Source organism: Hypanus sabinus, chromosome 4, assembly GCF_030144855.1.
Source record: "Hypanus sabinus isolate sHypSab1 chromosome 4, sHypSab1.hap1, whole genome shotgun sequence".
NCBI lineage: Eukaryota > Metazoa > Chordata > Chondrichthyes > Myliobatiformes > Dasyatidae > Hypanus > Hypanus sabinus.
The window spans coordinates 73,054,999-73,074,073 of NC_082709.1; the positions used below are offsets into that span (position 1 = coordinate 73,054,999).

A 19,075-nucleotide genomic window follows, 5' to 3' on the forward strand; every position below is an offset into this window, starting at 1 on the left:
CTTTGCCATGTACCATTTCAGAATATTTTCCTTTTCTGCCTCCTCAAATTCTCCACTCAAGTAATGAATAAATAAAATTTCTACTTCATAATTGCACTCTTTAATAAAATTATTACCAGCCCACATCAACCTCACCCCCTCCCCAACAAAAGTGGTGAACTCACCCCAGGGTTTAGAATCTAGGATCTGCAGAACACAATTAGGAATGATGTTTTCTAGATCCTGAAAAAGTGAACTTTTCATTTCCAGGGTCCTTTAAAAAGAACTGAGAGCTGCCAGCCCCACCAGGAAGAGGGAAATCAGCACTCTCCAGAAGCCCCATGTGTGGCCATTCCAAGACAGTTAGTGACTAATACTCTGTATGTGAACAAAAGATACAAGAGAGACTGCAGATGCTGGGATCTGAAGCAATAAACAAACTGCTGGAGGAACTCAACAGGTTAAGCAGCATCTGTGCTGGGAAATAGTTGACATAGAAACATAGAAAATAGGTGCAGGAGTAGGCCATTCGGCCCTTCGAGCCTGCACCAACATTCAGTATAATCATGGCTGATCATCCAACTCAGAACCCTGTACCTGCTTTCTCTCCATACCCCCGATCCCTTTAGCTACAAAGGCCATATCTAACTTGACATTTTGGGTCAAGTCCCTTGAACAGGAATTTTTCTAGCTAACCTTCAGTCCAGATGAGGGGACTTGAAACTGTTCACTTTCCTCCACAGATGCTGCCTGACCTTCGGAGTTCCTCCAGCATTTTTTTTGCTCCCCAAACAAAAATAGGACTCTTGGTACTTTCAACTTGTACTATCTTTGGAAGACCAACACATTTTTCAGTACAGAAAGTTTTCAGCCAGATTGCCCATTAAACAGTACACCCATGACCCACTGATGTGTGCCATGGTATCCAACAACCATAATTTCAGACAACTGGCTAGGTTCTATACATCAACCCTACAGCACACTCCACAATATTTGGAGTTCATTGATGTGGAGGTCACTTGGACATGGTACCAAGATCATCTCAGATCACCCACACTTCTAAAGTAGGTCACAGCTGAGAAATATCAGTGTCAGCTTTTTTTTTGGCAGACCTCGTAGTATCCTGTTCAAGACTTACACCTGATTTGCAGTGAGCAGTGTAAGGAAGACCATCCAAAAGTGGAACCTTCTACATCGTGCACTACTGGAGGAGAACATAAGACAAAGAAGCAGAATTAGGCCAACTGGCCCATCAAGTCTGCACCGCCATTCCATCATGGCTGATTTATATTCCCTCTCAACCCCATTCTCCTGCCTTCTCCCCATAAGTTTTGATGTCCTTACTACTGAAGAACAGATCAACCTCTGCTTCAAATATGCACAATGACTTGGTTTCCATAGACTCATCACCCTCTGTTAAAGAAATTCCTCCTCATCCCTGTTCTAAAGGGATGTCTTTGTATTCTGAAGCTGTGCCTTCTGGTCCTACACCTCTCCTACTATAGGAAACATCTTCACAATATCCACTCTATCTAGTTCTTTCAATTTGTTTCAGTGACATCCCTCCCTTATTCTTCTAAACTCCAGTGAGTACAAGCCCAGAATCATCAAATGCTACTCATAATCCCCATCCTTCCATTCTCAGGATGTTGCTCATGAATCTCCTCTGGATCCTCTCCATTGCCAGCATATCCTTTCTTACATAAGGTGCCCAAAACTGCTCACAATACTCCAAGTGTGGTTTTATAAACCCTCAGCAATACATCCTTGCTTTTATATTCTAGTCCTTTTGAAATGAATGCTAACATTGCATTTGCTTTCCTTTATCACCAACTCAACCTGCAAGTTCACCATTACGGAAATCTGCATGAGGAATTCTAAGTCCCTTTGCACCTCTGATTTCAGAATTTACTCCCTGTTTAGAAAATAGTCTATGCCTTTATTCCTTCTACCAAAGTGTGTAACCATATACTTCCCTACAATGTATTCCAATTGGACTCATAGAAGCAAGGGTTCAAATTTTTAAAAAAATACTTGTAACAAACTTTTGTTTACATTTAACTGTGTGCACAAAATGTTTGCTTGTGGCAACCTAGTAATCTCAGATGACATATTTGAAGCAAATCTTGACATTTATTCACACAGTCCAGCCTCAGTTCGGACAATCCAACTCAAATTACTATAATGCAGTAATTGACGTAGCACTTGTGTTGGGGAGGTGGGGGTAATCAATGTTGTTGAAGAGAATTTTTATCCCTGAAAGTAGCAGAACAGGTAGACTTGGTGATAAAAGAAGTATTTGGCATGCTGACCTTCATCAGTCAATGTTGAGTACAGGAGTTGGGATGTTATGTTATATTTGTACAAGACAATGATGATAGGAAATCTGGAATATCATATACAGTTTTAGTTATGCTGTTATAGAAAAAATGTCATGAAGCTGCAAACAGTGTAACGGAGACTTAAAAGAATGTTGCCAAGACTGGATGGGCTGAGTTATGGAAAGACTGGGTAGGCTGGGATTTTATTCACTGGAAAATTGGAGATTGAGGGGTGACCTTATAGGTGTATAAAAATCACAATAAGGGGAATGCACACAGTCGTTCTCCCCAGGAAAAGGAAATCAAATAACTGGGGGGGGGGGGGGGAATAGGTTTTAGGTGAAAGAGGAAAGATTTTAAAGAGTCCTGAGAGGCAATTTTTTCACACTGAAGGCTGCATGTAAATGCAACAAGGTGCCAGGGGAAGTGATTGAGGCAGATACAACAACAACATTTAAAATAAACTTGGACCGGGACAGGCACATTAGAGGCTTACTGGGAAATAAGCCAAATATAGGCAAATGGGCACTTCGGTCAGCATGGACAAGTTGAACTGAAGGAACAAATTCTGTGCGGCATGACTCTATAAGTCTATGGCTCTAATTCCTAGTTCTTTGACAAACAGTTAATTCTATTCAATCCCCAGACAGGAATGCACTCAGAAGAGACTCCTGGCTTGAAAGCACCAGGTTATTATCCATGGATATTAATCAACACACCAGATATACAGTGGTATGCAAAAGTTTGGGCACCCTGGTCAAAATTTCTGTTACTGTGAATAGTTAAGTGAGTAGAAGATGAGTTGATCTCCAAAAGTCATAAAGTTAAAGATTCTTTTTAACATTTTAAGCAAGATTAGTGTATTACTTTTGTTTTGTACAATTTTAGAGTGGAACTAAAGGAAAGGAGCACCATGCAAAAGTTTGAGCACCCCAAGAGATTTGAACTCAGATTACTTTTACTAAGGTCTCAGACCTTAATTAGCTTGTAAGGGCTATGACTTGTTCACAATCATCATTAGGAAAGGCCAGGTGATGCAAATTTCAAAGCTTTATAAATGCCCTGACTCCGCAAACCTTGTCCCAACAATCAGCAGCCATGGGCTCCTCTAAGCAGCCTAGCACTCTGAAAATTAAAATAAATGATGCCCACAAAGCAGGAGAAGGCTATAAGAAGATAGCAAAGCATTTTTAGGTAGCCATTTCCTCAGTTCATAATGTAATTAAGAAATGGCAGTTAACAGGAATGGTGAAGGTCAAGTTGAGGTCTAGAAGACCAAAAAAACTTTCCAAGAGAACTGCTTGTAAGATTGCTAGAAAGTCAAATGAAAACCCCCGTTTGACTGCAAAAGACCTTCAGGAAGATTTAGCAGACTCTAGAGTGGTGGTGCACTGTTCTACTGCACAAATATGACCTTCATGGAAGAGTCATCAGAAGAAAACCTTTCCTGCATCCTCACCACAAAATTCAGCGTCAGAAGCCTGATGCATTTTGGAAACAAGTCCTGTGGACTGATGAAGTTAAAACAGAACTTTTTGGCCACAATGAGCAAAAGTATATTTGGAGAAAAAAGTGCAGAATTTCATGAAAAGAACACCTCTCCAACTGTTAAGTACGGGGGTGAATCGATTATGCTTTGGGCTTGTGTTGTAGCCAGTGGCATGGGGAATATTTCACTGGTGCAAGGAAAAATTAATTCAAATAAATACCAGTAAATTCTGGAAGCAAACATTACACCATCTGTAAAAAAGCTGAAGATAAAAAAGAGGATGGCTTCTACAACAGGATAATGATCCTAAGTGCACCTCAAAATCCACAATGGACTACCACAAGAGGCGCAGGCTGGAGGTTTTGTCATGGCCCTCACAGTCCCCCGACCTAAACATCATCAAAAATCTGTGGACAGACCTCAAAAGAGCAGTACATGCAAGATGGCCCAAGAATCTCATAGAACTAGAAGCTTTTTGCAACGAAGAATGGGTGAATATCCTCCAAACAAGAATTGAAAGACTCTCAGCTGGCTACAGAAAGCATTTACAGGCTATGATACTTGCCAAAGGGGGTGTTACTAAGTACTGACCATGCAGGGTGCCAAAACTTTTGCTTCGGGCCCTTTTCCCTCTTTTTGTTATTTTGAAACTGTAAAAGATGGAAATAAAAAAGTAATCTTGCTTAAAATATTAAAGAAATATGTCATCTTTAACTTTATGCCTTTTGGAAATCAGGTCAGCTTTTACTCGCTTAGCTATTCACAGTAACAGAAATTTTGAGCAGGGGTGTCTAAACTTTGGCATGCCACTGTAAATTAGCAGTGCTATCCCATGAAATTGTGGCTTTACAAATCTTATGTTGAAAGGTGGACATTTTGCTTGTGGCACCGATACACAAGAAGGTGGTTCCATACAGAGATGGACTTCTCTGAATCAGATCTCAACATTGTTCAGCTGTGTAGTGATAAATCTTATCATTGATGCACCATCAATAACTCACACTGAGACGTAGGCGAGATATCGGCTTTTATTGACTGGAAGAAGGAACCAGGAGTGAGTGTCTATCATACAAGGTCCTGGAGACTGAGGCCGATCTTCAGGCCGCAGGTCTCCTTTATACAGGGGGCCTGTGGGAGGAGCCACAGGAGCAGTCAGCAGGGGCGTGTCCCGACAGGCACATAGTTCACCACATTCACCCCCCCTTCGTTTGAAAAAGTCCTCATGTAGCGAAGGTTCTTACAAGTCAAGCCGATCAGGCGGTCGAATCTGTCGCTGCGATCTACGTAGCACCGGCTGTGACCGCATAGGTGCCGGCAACATTGGCGATTGCACAGGGGACGGGGGTTGCGCGTGTTCTTGCCCACTAGGCGCCGGTGATCCCTCATGCATGTGCGAGGCGCCTGGTATAAATGCGTACGAAACGCCCGGTATACAAGTGTCGTGAGGAGTCTGTGTAGGGCCTGGTGAGTACGGTGTCACCTCTGGTGCAGGGTTCACAGTTACCGGAGAGCCTTCAGGGTAGTGGTCTGCTGCACCTGCGGGTGCCAGGTCGCGGATGGAGACCGTGTCCTCCCGCCCATCAGGTAAGACCACGTAAGCATACTGGGGGTTCGCATGGAGAAGGTGAACCCTCTCCACCAGCGGGGAGTATTTATTGCTCCTCACATGTTTCCGGAGCAGCACTGGCCCCGGGGACGTCAGCCAAACTGGTAGGGTGGTCCCAGTGACAGACTTCCTGGGAAAAGAGAATAGGCGTTCGTGAGGGGTGGCATTGGTGGACGTACATAACAGAGAGCGGATAGAGTGCAGTGCCTCAGGGAGGACCTCCTGCCATCGAGAGACCGGCAACCCTTTGGACTTAAGGGCTAAAAGTGTGGCCTTCCACACTGTGGCATTCTCCCGCTCTACCTGGCCATTACCCCGGGGATTATAACTCGTGGTCCGACTGGTAGCAATGCCCCTAGCTAGCAAGTACTGGCGCAGCTCCTCACTCATAAAGGAGGACCCTCTATCACTGTGGATATAGCAGGGATACCCGAACAGAGTGAAGAGCTGGCGCAGGGCTTTTATGACGGACGTGGCAGTGGTGTCGGGGCAGGGGATGGCAAAGGGGAACCGTGAGAACTCGTCAATAACACTGAGAAAATAGACATTGCGGTCAGTGGAGGGAAGGGGGCCCTTAAAGTCAACACTCAGGCGTTCAAAAGGGCGGGTGGCCTTGACAAGTTGTGCCGTGTCAGGACAGTAGAAGTGCGGTTTGCACTTGGCACAAATTTGGCAGTCCCTGGTCATCGTCCTGATGTCCTCCAGGGAGTACGGCAGGTTCCGAGCTTTCACAAAATGGTAAAATCGGGTGACCCCCGGATGGCAAAGTTGTGCATGAAGGGCGTACAGCTGGTCGAGCTGTGTGCTAGCACATGTTCCCCGGGATAGGGCATCAGGGGGCTCATTGAGTCTGCCAGGCCGGTACAGGATATCATAGGTGTAGGTGGAGAGTTCTATCCTCCACCGCAAAATCTTATCATTTTTGATCTTGCCCCGCTGTTGGTTGCTGAACAGAAACGCAACCGAGCGCTGGTCGGTCAGCACAGTGAATCTTTTGCCAGCAAGATAGTGCCTCCAGTGCCTAACAGCCTCCACTATGGCCTGGGCTTCTTTCTCCACCGCGGAGTGCTGAATTTCAGAGCCTTGGAGGGTGCGAGAAAAGAATGCTACTGGTCTGCCTTCCTGATTAAGGGTAGCAGCCAGAGCGAAATCGGAGGCATCACACTCCACTTGGAAGGGAGCGGTCTCGTCCACTGCATGCATCGTAGCTTTGGCAATGTCCGCTTTAATGCAGTTGAAGGCCGCGCAGGCCTCAGCAGAGAGGGGAAACGAGGTAGACTTGACCAGGGGGCGAGCCTTGTCTGCGTAATGGGGGACCCATTGGGCGTAATAGGAAAAAAACCCCAGGCACCGTCTGAGGGCCTTGAGAGTGGTGGGAAGAGGGAGCTCTAACAGGGGGCGCATACGTTCGGGATCAGGCCCAATAACCCCGTTTTCCACGACATACCCAAGTTTAGCAAGGCGGGTGGTACCAAAAACACACTTGTCCCTGTTATAAGTAAGGTTCAGAGCTGCGGCCACTTGGAGAAACCATTGGAGGTTGGCGTCGTGATCTGGCCTGTCATGACCACAGATGGTGATGTTATCCAGATAGGGAAATGTGGCCCGCAGTTGGTACTGGTCCACCATCCGGTCCATTTCCCTCTGGAAGACAGAGACACCATTCGTGACACCGAAAGGGACGCGCAGGAAGTGATAGAGCCAGCCGCCCGCCTCGAAGGCGGTGTAGGGGCGGTCCTCTGGGCAGATGGGGAGCTGGTGATAAGCGGATTTCAGATCTATTGTCGAGTACACCTTATACTGAGCAATCTGGTTGACCATATCCGCGATGCGGGGTAGGGGGTATGCGTCAAGCTGCGTAAACCTATTGATGGTTTGACTATAGTCCACCACCATCCTATTTTTCTGCCCAGTCCGAACAACAACCACCTGGGCCCTCCAAGGGCTTGTGCTCGGCTCAATGATCCCCTCCCTGAGCAGCCGCTGCACCTCCGACCGAATGAAGGCCCGGTCCCCCGCGCTGTACCTCCTGCTTTTGGTTGCCACAGGTTTACAGTCGGGGGTCAGGTTGGCGAACAGCGGTGGGGGAGGGATCTTGAGAGTGGAGAGGCTGCAAGTGTCGGTAGCGCAGCTGTTGGCCTGGTTCTGGATGGGATGTGTGTGTCCGTGTGTGTGTGTGGTCAGTAGCGGGGTATGTGAAGAAGTCCCACAAAACTGAGGATTCTTGACAGTGAGTGGTGGGAGGGGCCCGTCGTATACCATAGTCACACTTTCGAGATGGCTCTGGAAGTCCAGCCCCAATAGCACAGGTGCACACAGATTAGGCATGACCAGCAGTTCAAAGTCCCGATATTCTGTGCCTTGCACCACCAAAGTCGCTACACAACCCGCCCGGATGTCTGCGGACTGCGACCCAGAGGCCAAATGGAACCTCCGACTGACCGGCCGCGTTGCAAGTCCGCAGCGTTGCACTGTGTCCGGGTGAATAAAACTCCCAGTGCTGCCCGTGTCAAACAGGCATCCAGTCCAATGCCCCTCCACCTGGATGTCCATCATGGATCTTGCAAGCTGGTGTGGGGCGCTTTGGTCGAGGGTCACAGTGGCCAGAGTTGGATCGCCGTCGGGGTACCCGGTCAGCATCGGAGGGTCGGGGGCGGGGCATGCTGACGTCGACAAAGATGGCCGCTCACATCCGGGGTACCCGGTCAGCATCCGAGGATCGGGGGCGGGGCGTGCTGACGTCGACAAAGATGGCTGCCCACATCCCGGCATGCAAGATGGCGGCCCCCACGTTTCACCCGCAGCGCTGCACTCCGCTCGAGGTTGAGACTTACAGACCTTGGCGAAGTGGCCCCGCTTTCCGCAGCTGGAGCAGGTCGCTTCTCGCGCTGGACAGCGTCGTCGAGGATGTTTCTTTTGGCCACAGAAATAACAAAGCACGAGTTTCTTACGGGCCACAGCCGTGGTCTGGGTCGGGGAGCTCGTGGAATGGCGACTGGCGGCGGCGTTGGCGAATTCGCTCCCGGGAGCCGGCGGTGGCGGGGTCTGAGGCGTCCACGAAACCGACGGGGAATCGCGCGACTGGACAGCGTCGGCGTTATGCAAAGCAGCTTCTAGAGCGTTGGCCTTCTCTATCGCCGAGCTTAAGGTAAGATCCGAGTTCTCCAGCAGCCGCTGGCGCATGTACACTGACCTCAGTCCCGTCACAAAGGCGTCTCGCACCAGCAGCTCCGCATGCTGTTCTGCCGTGAGCGTCTTGCAGTCACAAGCTCGGACGAGTGTCTGTAGTGCTCGGAGAAACTCAGCGCACGATTCGCCAGGCCGCTGTTGCCGGGTAGCTAAACGATGTCTTGCGTAGACGGTGTTCACCGGCCGCAGGTACTGTCGTTTGAGGGCGTCCAGTGCCCCTTCGTAGGTCGGCAGGTCCCGGATAAAGGAGTAAACTTTGGAGGAGACCCTCGAGAGTAGGATTCTGTGCATAACGGCGGGTTCAGTCGCACGAAGCTCCGCCAAGTACGATTGGAAGCATGCAAGCCAGTGCTCAAAAGCGAGAGCTGCGTCAGGGTCTTGAGGGTCCAAATCCAACCGGTCCGGACGCAAAACGGGTTCCATGTTTTAAAACTTCCAGTCAATAAAATTGATGCACCATCAATAACTCACACTGAGACGTAGGCGAGATATCGGCTTTTATTGACTGGAAGAAGGAACCAGGAGTGAGTGTCTATCATACAAGGTCCTGGAGACTGAGGCCGATCTTCAGGCCGCAGGTCTCCTTTATACAGGGGGCCTGTGGGAGGAGCCACAGGAGCAGTCAGCAGGGGCGTGTCCCGACAGGCACATAGTTCACCACAATCATGTAATGATAAATCTTACACAGAAATGTAGTACTGGAGGTAGATCAATCAGCCCCTCCAATCTATGTCATCTTTCATTTGGATCATGACCAATTTGTATTTATTTCCATTATCTGGCTTTGTTCCATATTCTTTTAAAGCATTATCTCAAGTACAAAGGATTGATTTTACCAAATGCTCAGAGTCCAAAATCATGTGACCATTGCACTTGACAGATGGTATTCTTCCTAAAATGTTAAGTTGCTAGCCCAATAAAATGTAAGACAAAAACTGTCAAACAAAGTGGTACAAGCTTGCTTCTGAGGTCACCAAGGTTCACATCACCCTACACACACACACACACACAAATTAGTAGTATGATAAAACTAGAACACTTTCAGCCTGGACAATACCTACCTTCCTGAACTTCTCCAACTGTTTGTATGTGTCAGGGTCTAGCTCCTGAGAGATATCCTTCATCCAGAGCAGTGCTCCCCTATACTCAGTCCGAGACTGTTCCATCCGATTTACAGTGAGTTGTGTGTCAGAGACTGCCCGGCGACGGAACGTTTCCACCTCCTGCGCCAGTCGGAGGAGTGGAACACGCAAAGCTAGTCTGGAATGGAAGGAGGAAAATGAGCTGTATAAGTCTAGACTTTGGTCAAAGATAGATGTGAGAAACAGGACAATTTAAAATGAATTCACTTTACTGTTTTGTACTATGTTCCTAATTCAACATAATTGAGACTTGAATCAGGATCACTTAAGTATAAATACTCTGTCCAGGGATGAAAGTCGAAAAACTCTACAATTCCTCTCACTTCAGAATGTAGAATTTAAAAATATTGTATACCTAATTAAATCTTTGTAACAATTCAATTCAAAGCACCTTTGAAATCCCTGTTATCAAGCTTGCAAACACCTATGGCACCAATATTCGACTAATTTTTTTTTTGTAATTATCTTTCAGACTTCCATCAGAAAAATAAAATTTTCCCCTGTGACTTTGAAAACAACCGTTTACTCAAAGGTGCAGTCCAATGTTAGCTGGAAACCCCTGCATCATCTGTATGGCTTGGCACCGCTCAGGAAGTCCTAAACTCACTGTAAAACCTGGGAGAGTTAAGCACTTTAACTGAATCACATGTCCTAAATTCAACCTTCAGACAAACACTGACTGAATGCACTGTCCCATTTGCAAGGTGAACAAATGATTACTCAGTTTTTTTCAATTGTAATTATCAACATCACACATATACAAGAGAAAGGCAGGCATCAAGAGCGGCACAAAAGCAGAGTGAGTGTGGGGGTTGGCCTGGGTCCCAGAGAGTACAAGTACCTTTGTTTTGCAGACCCACACAGGGCTTTGCTGGTAGCGTTCATCATCCTCCCTGCTGGGGTTTTATCCTGCTCGCTGTGTCCCTTCAAGAACATGCCCAACTCATTTTCCTCTTGGGATAGAACTGCAATGTTGAATCAGGCAGTCGTTACCATATAGATCACAAAAATTGAAGTGAAACACATTAGCCCGGTAGCAGCTAAAGAAAGGAGTTCTATTTGTCAGCAACTTGCATTTGTATGGCTTCTTAAACAAGGCAAGGACATAAATGGACACCAAGCCAAGGGGGATATTGGTGAGAGAACAGAAGGGAATAGCAGGGTGGGGATGGTTACAAAAGGTTTTTCAAAGAGGTGAGTTTAAGGAGCACAGATTCAATACTGAATTCAACAATTTCAAGCAACTTGCTTTTCTTGTTTCTTTTTTTCTCTCCACAGGTACAACCTGAAAAGCTGGGGATTTTCAAATTCTCTTTTGGTTTCAACAGCAATTCTGAACTGCAATTTCCTCCCTCTCTAACAGGCCAACATGGTAGCATAAAGGCAGCACTGGATGGTACGGTACAGCGCTAGCTGTAAGATGGGGGGTCGGAGTCCTACCGCTGTCTATAATGACCTTGTACCTGTGACTGTGTGGATTTTTTCCTGGGTGCTCTGGTTTCCTCCTACTGCCAGACATGTGTTAGGGTTAATGAGTTGTGGGCATATTATGTTGGTGCCGGAAGCATGGTGACTCTTGCAGGCTGCCCAGAACAATCCTCACTGATTTGATTTGACGCAAACATCACATTTTACTGTATGTTTTGATTTACATGCAATAAATAAAGCTAATCTTTATGTTTAGTTGCCCTCATTATTCCATGAACCAGATGGCTTCATAAACACTAGAATTATCCTGCAATGCTGGCCTCTGCCAATGGGAGGTATTCCTTTTGTTCCATCCACTGCTTGCCCATCGCCTCTGCAACTTATAATTAACATGTTTTTTTTCCACTTTCACAGTCTGACAAAAGGTCTTTGAACAGAGACTTCAACTCTGTCTCGGTCTTAGTGACACTGCCAGGTCCCTGCTGAGTATTTCCAGCATTTACTGTGTTTAACGGAGAGTGAGGCAGAGCGATATAGGGGTACAGATGAGAGAAGATGAGGGCAACAGCACTGCAGTCAATGGTTGGCAAGGGAAATGTCAGAAGAACAGCAGGCGTGCAGTTGGATTTTACATCTCAGGATGATATCTGAATGGCTTTGACAGATGACAGCAGGATTAGATGGTGCTTCATGTGCCTAAATCAGATCTCATCGAGTAGCTTAACCATTCGCCCACCATTTCCATGTCAGCCAGATAAATGAACAGAGAGGAGAGCCACAAAGGTAAAGACGAGGATGAGAAACCCTGATGACTGTAAGTAATGGGAATTTAGACATCAAAGATGAAGGGAATGCTATGAATGAGTGACAATGTTATTGCAAATGCAGGCTTAGCAGTTAGGCTTTTTCAACACAAAAGATAGGAACCTAAAATGTAAAAGTGAAATGGGCCACTTCGCCTTTTAGATGAAGGGTTTTAATCCAAAAATCAACTGTCCGTTACTCTCTATTGATACTGCCTGACTCATTGAGATCCTTCAGTAGTTTGCTCCAGATTCTAGCGTCTGCATTTTCTTGTGTTTCCATTTGACCCTCATGTCTGTTCCACCATAAGACATGGGAGCAGAATTAAGCAATTCGGCCCATCTAGACTACTCAGCAATTCCATCATGGCTGATTTATTGTTCCTCACAACCCCATACTCCTGCCTCTCCCTGTAACCTTTGATGCCCTATCTAAACAAGAACCTATCAACATCTGTTTTAAATATACCAATCACTTGGCCTCCACAGCCATCTGTGGCAAACAACTTCACAGATCCATCACCCTCTGTCTAATGAAATTCCTCCTCCTCTCTGTTCTAAAGGGACACCCTTCTATTCTGAGGCTGTGCCCTCTGGTCCAAGACTCCCCCACTATAGAAATCATCCCTCCATGTCCAAGGTATTTCAATATTCAATGTTTCAGTGAGATCCCCACTCCCCACCAATTTTTCGAAACTCCAGCAAATACAGGCCCAGAGCCATCAAATGCGCACAGCCTTTCATGCTGAAGATCATTCCTGCGAACCTGCTCTGGAACTTCTTCAATGTTAACACATTCTTTCTTAGATAAGGGGCCCAAAACAGCTCACAAGACCATAAGACTGTAAGATACAGGAGAAGTATTAGGCCATTCAGCCCATTGAGTCTGCTCCATGATTCCATCATGGCTTATTTATTATCCCTCTCAACCCCATTATCTTGCCTTTTCTCACAACCTTTGGCACCCTGACTAAACAAGAACCTATCAACTTCCATTTTAAATGTACCCTATAATTTGGCCTCCACAGCTGCCTTCAGCAAAGAATTCCACAGAATCACTGCTTTCTGGCTTAAGAATTTCCTTCTCATTTCTGTTCTAAATGGTCAACCCTCTGACCTGAGGTTGTGGTCTTTGGTCCTAGACTCCCCACTATAGGGATCAACCACTCTCTCTAGGCCTTTCAATATTCGATAGGCTTTAATGAGATCCCCTCCCCAACCCCATTCTTCTAGATTCCAATAAGTACAGGCCTAAACTCCTTAATGTTAACCCTTTCATTCCTGAAATCATTCTTGTGAGCCACCTCTGAACCCTCTCCAATGCCAGCACATCACTGTTTAGACAATGGGGCCCAAAACTGCTCACAATACTCTAAGCACAATCTGACCAATGTCTTTTAAAGTCTCAGCATTGCATACTTGCTTTTATATTCTAGTCCTCTCAAAATGAATGCTAACTTTGCATTTGCCATGCTTACCACCAACTCAATCTGCAAGTTAACCTTTGGGGAATCCTACGCCCAAGTCCCTTTGCACCTCTGTTTCTTCAAATTTTCTGTTTAGAAAATAGTCTGTGCCTTTATTCCTTCTGCCTAAGTCCATCACCATACACTTCCCTGTGCTATATTCCACCTGCCACTTCTTTGTCTATTGTCCCAATCTGTCCAAGTCCTTCTGCACACTCCCAGCATTCTCAAAACTATCTGCCCCTCTACCTATCTTCTGCAAACTTGGCCTCAAAGCCATCAATTCTGTCATCCAAATCACTGACATATAACATGAAAAGAGGTGGTCCCAACACCAATCCCTGGGGAAATTCACTAATCACCAGCAGCCAACCAGAAAATGTCCCTTTTATTCCCACTCTTTCCCTCCTGCCAGTCATCCAATCTTCTATCCATGCTAGTATCTTTCTTGATTGCCATGAGTTCTTATTTTGTTAAGTAGCCTCATGTATGGCCACTTGACAAAGGCCTTCTAAAAATCCAAGTACACAACATCCACTGACTGTCTATCCTGCTTGTTATTTCCTCAAAGAATTCCAACAGATTTGTCAGACAAGATTTCCCTTTAAGGAAACCATGCTGATTTTGGCCTATTTTATCACATCTCCAAATACCCCAAAACCTCATCCTTAACAATGGACTCCAACATCTTCCCAACTACTGAAATCAAGTTAACTGGCCTATAATTTTCTTTCTTCTACTTCCCTCCCTACATAAAGAGTGGAGTGATATTTGCAAGTTGCCAGTCTTCCAAAACCATTCCAGAATCTAGTGATTCTTGAAAGATCACAACTAATGCCTCCAGAATCTTATCAGTATCTTTCAGAACCATGGGGTGTAGTCCATCCAGTCCAAGTGACCTTCAGATCTTTCAGTGGATCTAATCACTCTCGCCTCTCTTTTATTCTTTATATCTGAAAAAACTTCTAGTATTCTCTTTTGTATTATTGGCTAGCTTACCTTTATAATTAATCTGTTCTCTCCTTATGACTTTTTTTTATTTGCCTTCTGGGTTGGTTCTTTAAAACTTCCCTATCCTCTAGCTTCCCATTAATTTTTGCTCTGTTATATGCCCTCTCTTTTGCTTTTATGCTATCTTTGACTTTCCTTGTAAGCCACAGTTCAGTCATCCTCCCTTTAGAATGCTTCTTCATCTTTTGGATGCATTTATCCCTCTTCTGAATTGCTGCCAGAAACTCCAGCCATTGCTATTCTGCTTTCATCCCTGAAGGATGAAGGAAGTGATTATGAGGGTAAGGATTTATATCGTGGAGGAAGAGAACGCAGAGTTTAGGGTACATATGTTCATGGCGAAGTACAGTGCAGAGGCTGAAGAGAAGTAAGCAGTAAAAGGTATCTCAGACAGAACAACTTTATAGCACCTGGAAATGTGCCAGAGGATATGACAAGGTATGCTTTAATGATGGGAGTTAGAGGGGGAGGGAGAACAAGGAATCAACCATCAGTCCAGACCACGTTCACAGTGATCATTCACAATAAGCTGAGAGAACTAATTTACCAGCTTACCCCAACTTGAGCTTGCTTGGTTCAGTTTTGGAATACCCAAAGAGGAAGCAAAGTTTCCTTTAGTTGCTCTAAAAGCCTGGAGCTGGGAGTTTCACCATCCCAGTGTACGGATATGATACAGGATTTAGCACTTTGGCCTTCTGTTCAAGAGAAGGTTTTCAAAACTAACTTTGTTTTTTTAAAAAAAAAAAGGACTTCAAGCTCTTCTGAGTTGAAGGAAGTTGGTGGGAGAGACAGAACACTATTCCAAGAATGGCCAATAGAAAATGGCCGATAAATTACTTAGAGTACAGTAAGGTGATTCAACAAGTTTCTATCTACCAGGTGACTTCATCAACAACTTATCCTGAAGACGGTCCTGGCCTCAGCTCTCAGACACATCAACTTTACATAATTTGGCTCACAGAAATCACCCCTGTCCAATGATCCCTCCCCACCTTCTCTCAACTCAAAACTGACATGTTTCTCTCTTTCGCAGCCCTGCTTGGTCTTCAACTGGAGATATTAACTTCCTCTTTTTACAGATGCAACATGGCGTGCTGACTGTTCCCAGCTGTTAAATACTGTTTGTATTTAAGATTCCCAGCATCAGAAGGCAATTTTTGATTTTTAATTAAAGCTCCAGTTGCTGTACACAAAGCATCCGGCTTAGGGCCAGTGCAAGAATATCTCAAGATATTTTCCCCTTTCTCACAGTTATCTTTGGATCTTCAGGTCAAATGATCAACATAACTTTTGTCAGAGCCTGCATGTATCAGGACCAAGCTCAGACTGTTTAAATTCAACTCACTTAGCAAGCTGAAGGCGAGGGTTGAACCGAAGTCCCACAAAATGGCACTGAATCAGATCAGCACCTCATATTAGTTTCACTGCAGCCTGCTTGATTCAACTCAGATGAGACATGCTGGTTTACATTTAGAATTTCATAATTGATTCATGTGCCATACTTTTTGTACCAGGAACAGACTCTCACAGACCAGCACAGCATGCATTGGTATAAAACATGCAAGCAGCGTCACCTGCAGGCTCAACACTTCAAAGCAGAAGGAAGCCCAACATTCTTGGTTTTAATTACTGTGCCAATTTACATATGATTAATTACAATTTCATCAAAGATAAAAATTAATAAAGAAGGGGTGTCAATCCTGTTGTGTCTTCGAGCATCAATGGTATTCTACTATGTTATTTCACTGAAATTGCAGTAAAGCACAACTTAGTATGTAAAATATCTTACTCACAGTTCAAAGTAAATTTATTAACAAAGTACGTATATATCACCATATACTACCATAAGTTTCATTTTATTTCAGGCATTCACAGTAGAAAGCAGAAATACAATAGAATCAATCAAAAACCTCACACAAGCAAAGACTGACAAACAACCCATGTGCAATGCTCAAAACAAAACGGGCAAATACAAAAATAAATAAATAATACTGGGGATGTGAGTTGCAGAGTCCATGTAAGTTAGTTTACAAGTCGTGGAATCAATTCTCTGTTGAGGTGACTGAAGTTATCCACACTGGTTCAGGACCCTGATGGTTGAAGGAACCTGGTGGTGCAGGACCCAATACCTTCTTTCCAACGGCAGCAGTAAGAAAAGAGGACGGCCTGGATGGATGCTGATTTCTTGCGGCAGTGCTCCCTGAGAATGTGCTCAAGGGGAGGGACAGATTTTCCTGTGATGGACTAGGCTCTGGTATACGAAGGGCCCGAAGCATTGTTGAGGATCCCTACCACCATTCCCACAATCTCTTTCACCCACTACCATCAGGAAGAAGATGCAGGGGCATCAGGACTAGAACTGTCAGACTGGGTAACAGCTTCTTCCTTCAGGATGCGAGTCTAATGAATACTCTGCCACCATCGAGGTCTCGTCACTAGGATGAGTTGTTTACTGTACTGTTTACCTATGTTGCCCACTACATGCATTTGGAATTATATTTTATTGACTTATTTGTGGTAGTATTTTGTTCTATGTGCTGTGTGTGATACATGTTTTGTGGGTACACCGTCACCCAGAGAAAATTTGTTTTGTTTGATTGTGTACATGTACAGTCAAATGAAAATAAACTTGAACTTTACAATTTGACAACTGGCTTTTACTTTTCAAACTTGGGCTCTGTAAAACTGAGCTTGAGCAGGACTAGGATAAGCTACTATGAGTTAGTGTATGCTCACAGTTGATCAGTGCAAATGAAAGTGATGAATGAAAAGCAACAAGGTGATCTCACATCAAGGTATTTTTTTTCCCCAGTTAATTCAAAATTTCCACATATACCCAGGGCAGACATTATTTTTATTCATCCAGGCCCCAGAACAGAAGAGGCAGTTACATGTCAGTCATAACTGTGGGTCTGGAGTCCTTGACTGAGTAAACACAAAGGTTTCCTTCTCTGATGATGTGAGTAATTGAGAGGTGTTTATGGCCATCTGCTGGTCATCACTCTTACTGACACCAGACATACTTTTGTTTTGGAGACAGAGGCAGAGAAGGGGGGGGAGTGGGGCAGAGTGACAGGGGAGAGGGTCAGAGGTAGAGTAGGGGATTGAAGGAAATGTATCGAGGCAGAGAGGGATATGGTTCATCAAGGAAGGAGGGATTGAAGCAAGAGGGTAGAGAGGCTAAGGGGGAAGAGAGGCAAAACAGTAAGACACAGAGATAGAGGGACATGGGAGCACAGAGGAAAATGTAGAGGAGAGAAAGGCAAGAGGTGCATAGAAAAGAGAAGGATGGGGAGTGAGGGTGAGGTATCAATCTGCCTCCACTTGGCCAAAAATAAAATTATCTGCAAATTCAGTGAGTGGGCTTACATCTGAAATGAATATTTGCTTGAAGCTAGTTGCCAGAACACTTAGATGAGAAGAAAATGATGACAATACAAGCATGAAAACTTTCTCCTGAGATGCATTATGTAAACCACAGTGCCAAAAATTTGAATTTCACCATGCTGCAGTTAGAAAATAAATTCTTAACAAGGAATTCAATTCATATTTAATCATTTCATTAGCATTAGCATTCATTTAATGCCGCAGAAGCAAACTGGTGTTGGTATCAGGATGAACTCTCCCTCCTTTCCCCTCCCTGTTTCTTTCTCTCGCTCTCTCTCCCTCCCCCCCCACTTTAATACCTCTCCTTTTCTCTCCCTCTTTGCCCCAATGAATTCTATCTCTCTGCCTTCCTCTCTTTCTTCCGCTCTGCTTCTCTTCCCAAACTACCCATGGTAAACTTGACGGTAAAATTCATGGAATGAATTTAAGTCAGTTTCTCAGATTAAAATGTGTGGAACCAACCAATGGAAAGTTAGTTATGATTTGGTAATGTGTAGAGGTAGGATTAATTACGATTTCATGCCCAGTTTATGTGTAGCAGTCTTGCCTGAAACTAGAAGAAATGAAATACTGGCAATGATATAGATGAAATGGGCTCACTGGCTAAGGTAGGAGATTAGATTAAAAACTCTGATGATATATTATCTGTGGCAGATATTCAATGAATATTTTATAAACCTCAATCAACATAACCTCATTTATAATATTTTTGGGAGACATGCTCTCTTTTTATTACTACCGTCAGGGAGGTGGTATGGGAGAATGAAGACACACATTCAATGTTTTAGGAACAACTTCTTGCCCTCTGCCATCAGATTTCTGAAATGACAATGAATGGTACCTCGCTATTTTAGCTCATTTTTTAAAAATTGATTTACTTATTTAATTTGTTTTTTTAACATACACTTAGTGGTCACTTTATTAGGTACATCTGTACATCGGTTCTTTAATACAAATATCTAATCAGCCAATTATGTGGCAGTAGCTAAGAGCATAAAAGCTTGCAGACAAGGTCAAGAGGTTCACTTGATGTCCAGACCAAACATCAAAATGGGGAAGAAATGTGATCTAAGTGACTTTGACTATGGAATGATTGGTGGTGTCAGACGGTGTGGTTTAAGTATATAAGAAATGAGTGGGCACAGTTTTAACAACACACACAAAATGATGGTGGAACACAGCAGGCCAGGCAGCATCTATAAGGAAAAGCACTGTCGACGTTTTGGGCCGAGACCCTTCATCAGGGCACAGTTT

The 19,075-nt window shown here is 44.7% G+C and overlaps 2 protein-coding genes across 3 annotated transcripts in view; both read right to left on the reverse strand.

The window, feature by feature from the left end:
• LOC132392874 (islet cell autoantigen 1-like protein) overlaps positions 1–19,075 on the reverse strand; it is a 145,754-nt gene that overhangs the window by 76,180 nt on the left and 50,499 nt on the right. For both annotated transcript variants that reach the window (XM_059967381.1, XM_059967382.1), the window contains exons 6-7: positions 10,568–10,691; positions 9,646–9,844 (exon numbers count right to left, since the gene is read on the reverse strand). In XM_059967381.1, coding sequence (XP_059823364.1) covers positions 9,646–9,844; positions 10,568–10,691 — 323 coding nt within the window. The remainder of the gene's footprint in view (positions 1–9,645; positions 9,845–10,567; positions 10,692–19,075) is intronic.
• Positions 1,114–9,258, reverse strand: LOC132392414 (uncharacterized). Its single transcript, XM_059966240.1, has 2 exons — positions 7,776–9,258; positions 1,114–1,183 (listed from the first exon to the last, which is right to left on the reverse strand). Exons 1-2 carry the CDS (start codon positions 9,005–9,007, stop codon positions 1,114–1,116), a joined length of 1,302 nt encoding a protein of 433 aa, XP_059822223.1. The 5' UTR covers positions 9,008–9,258.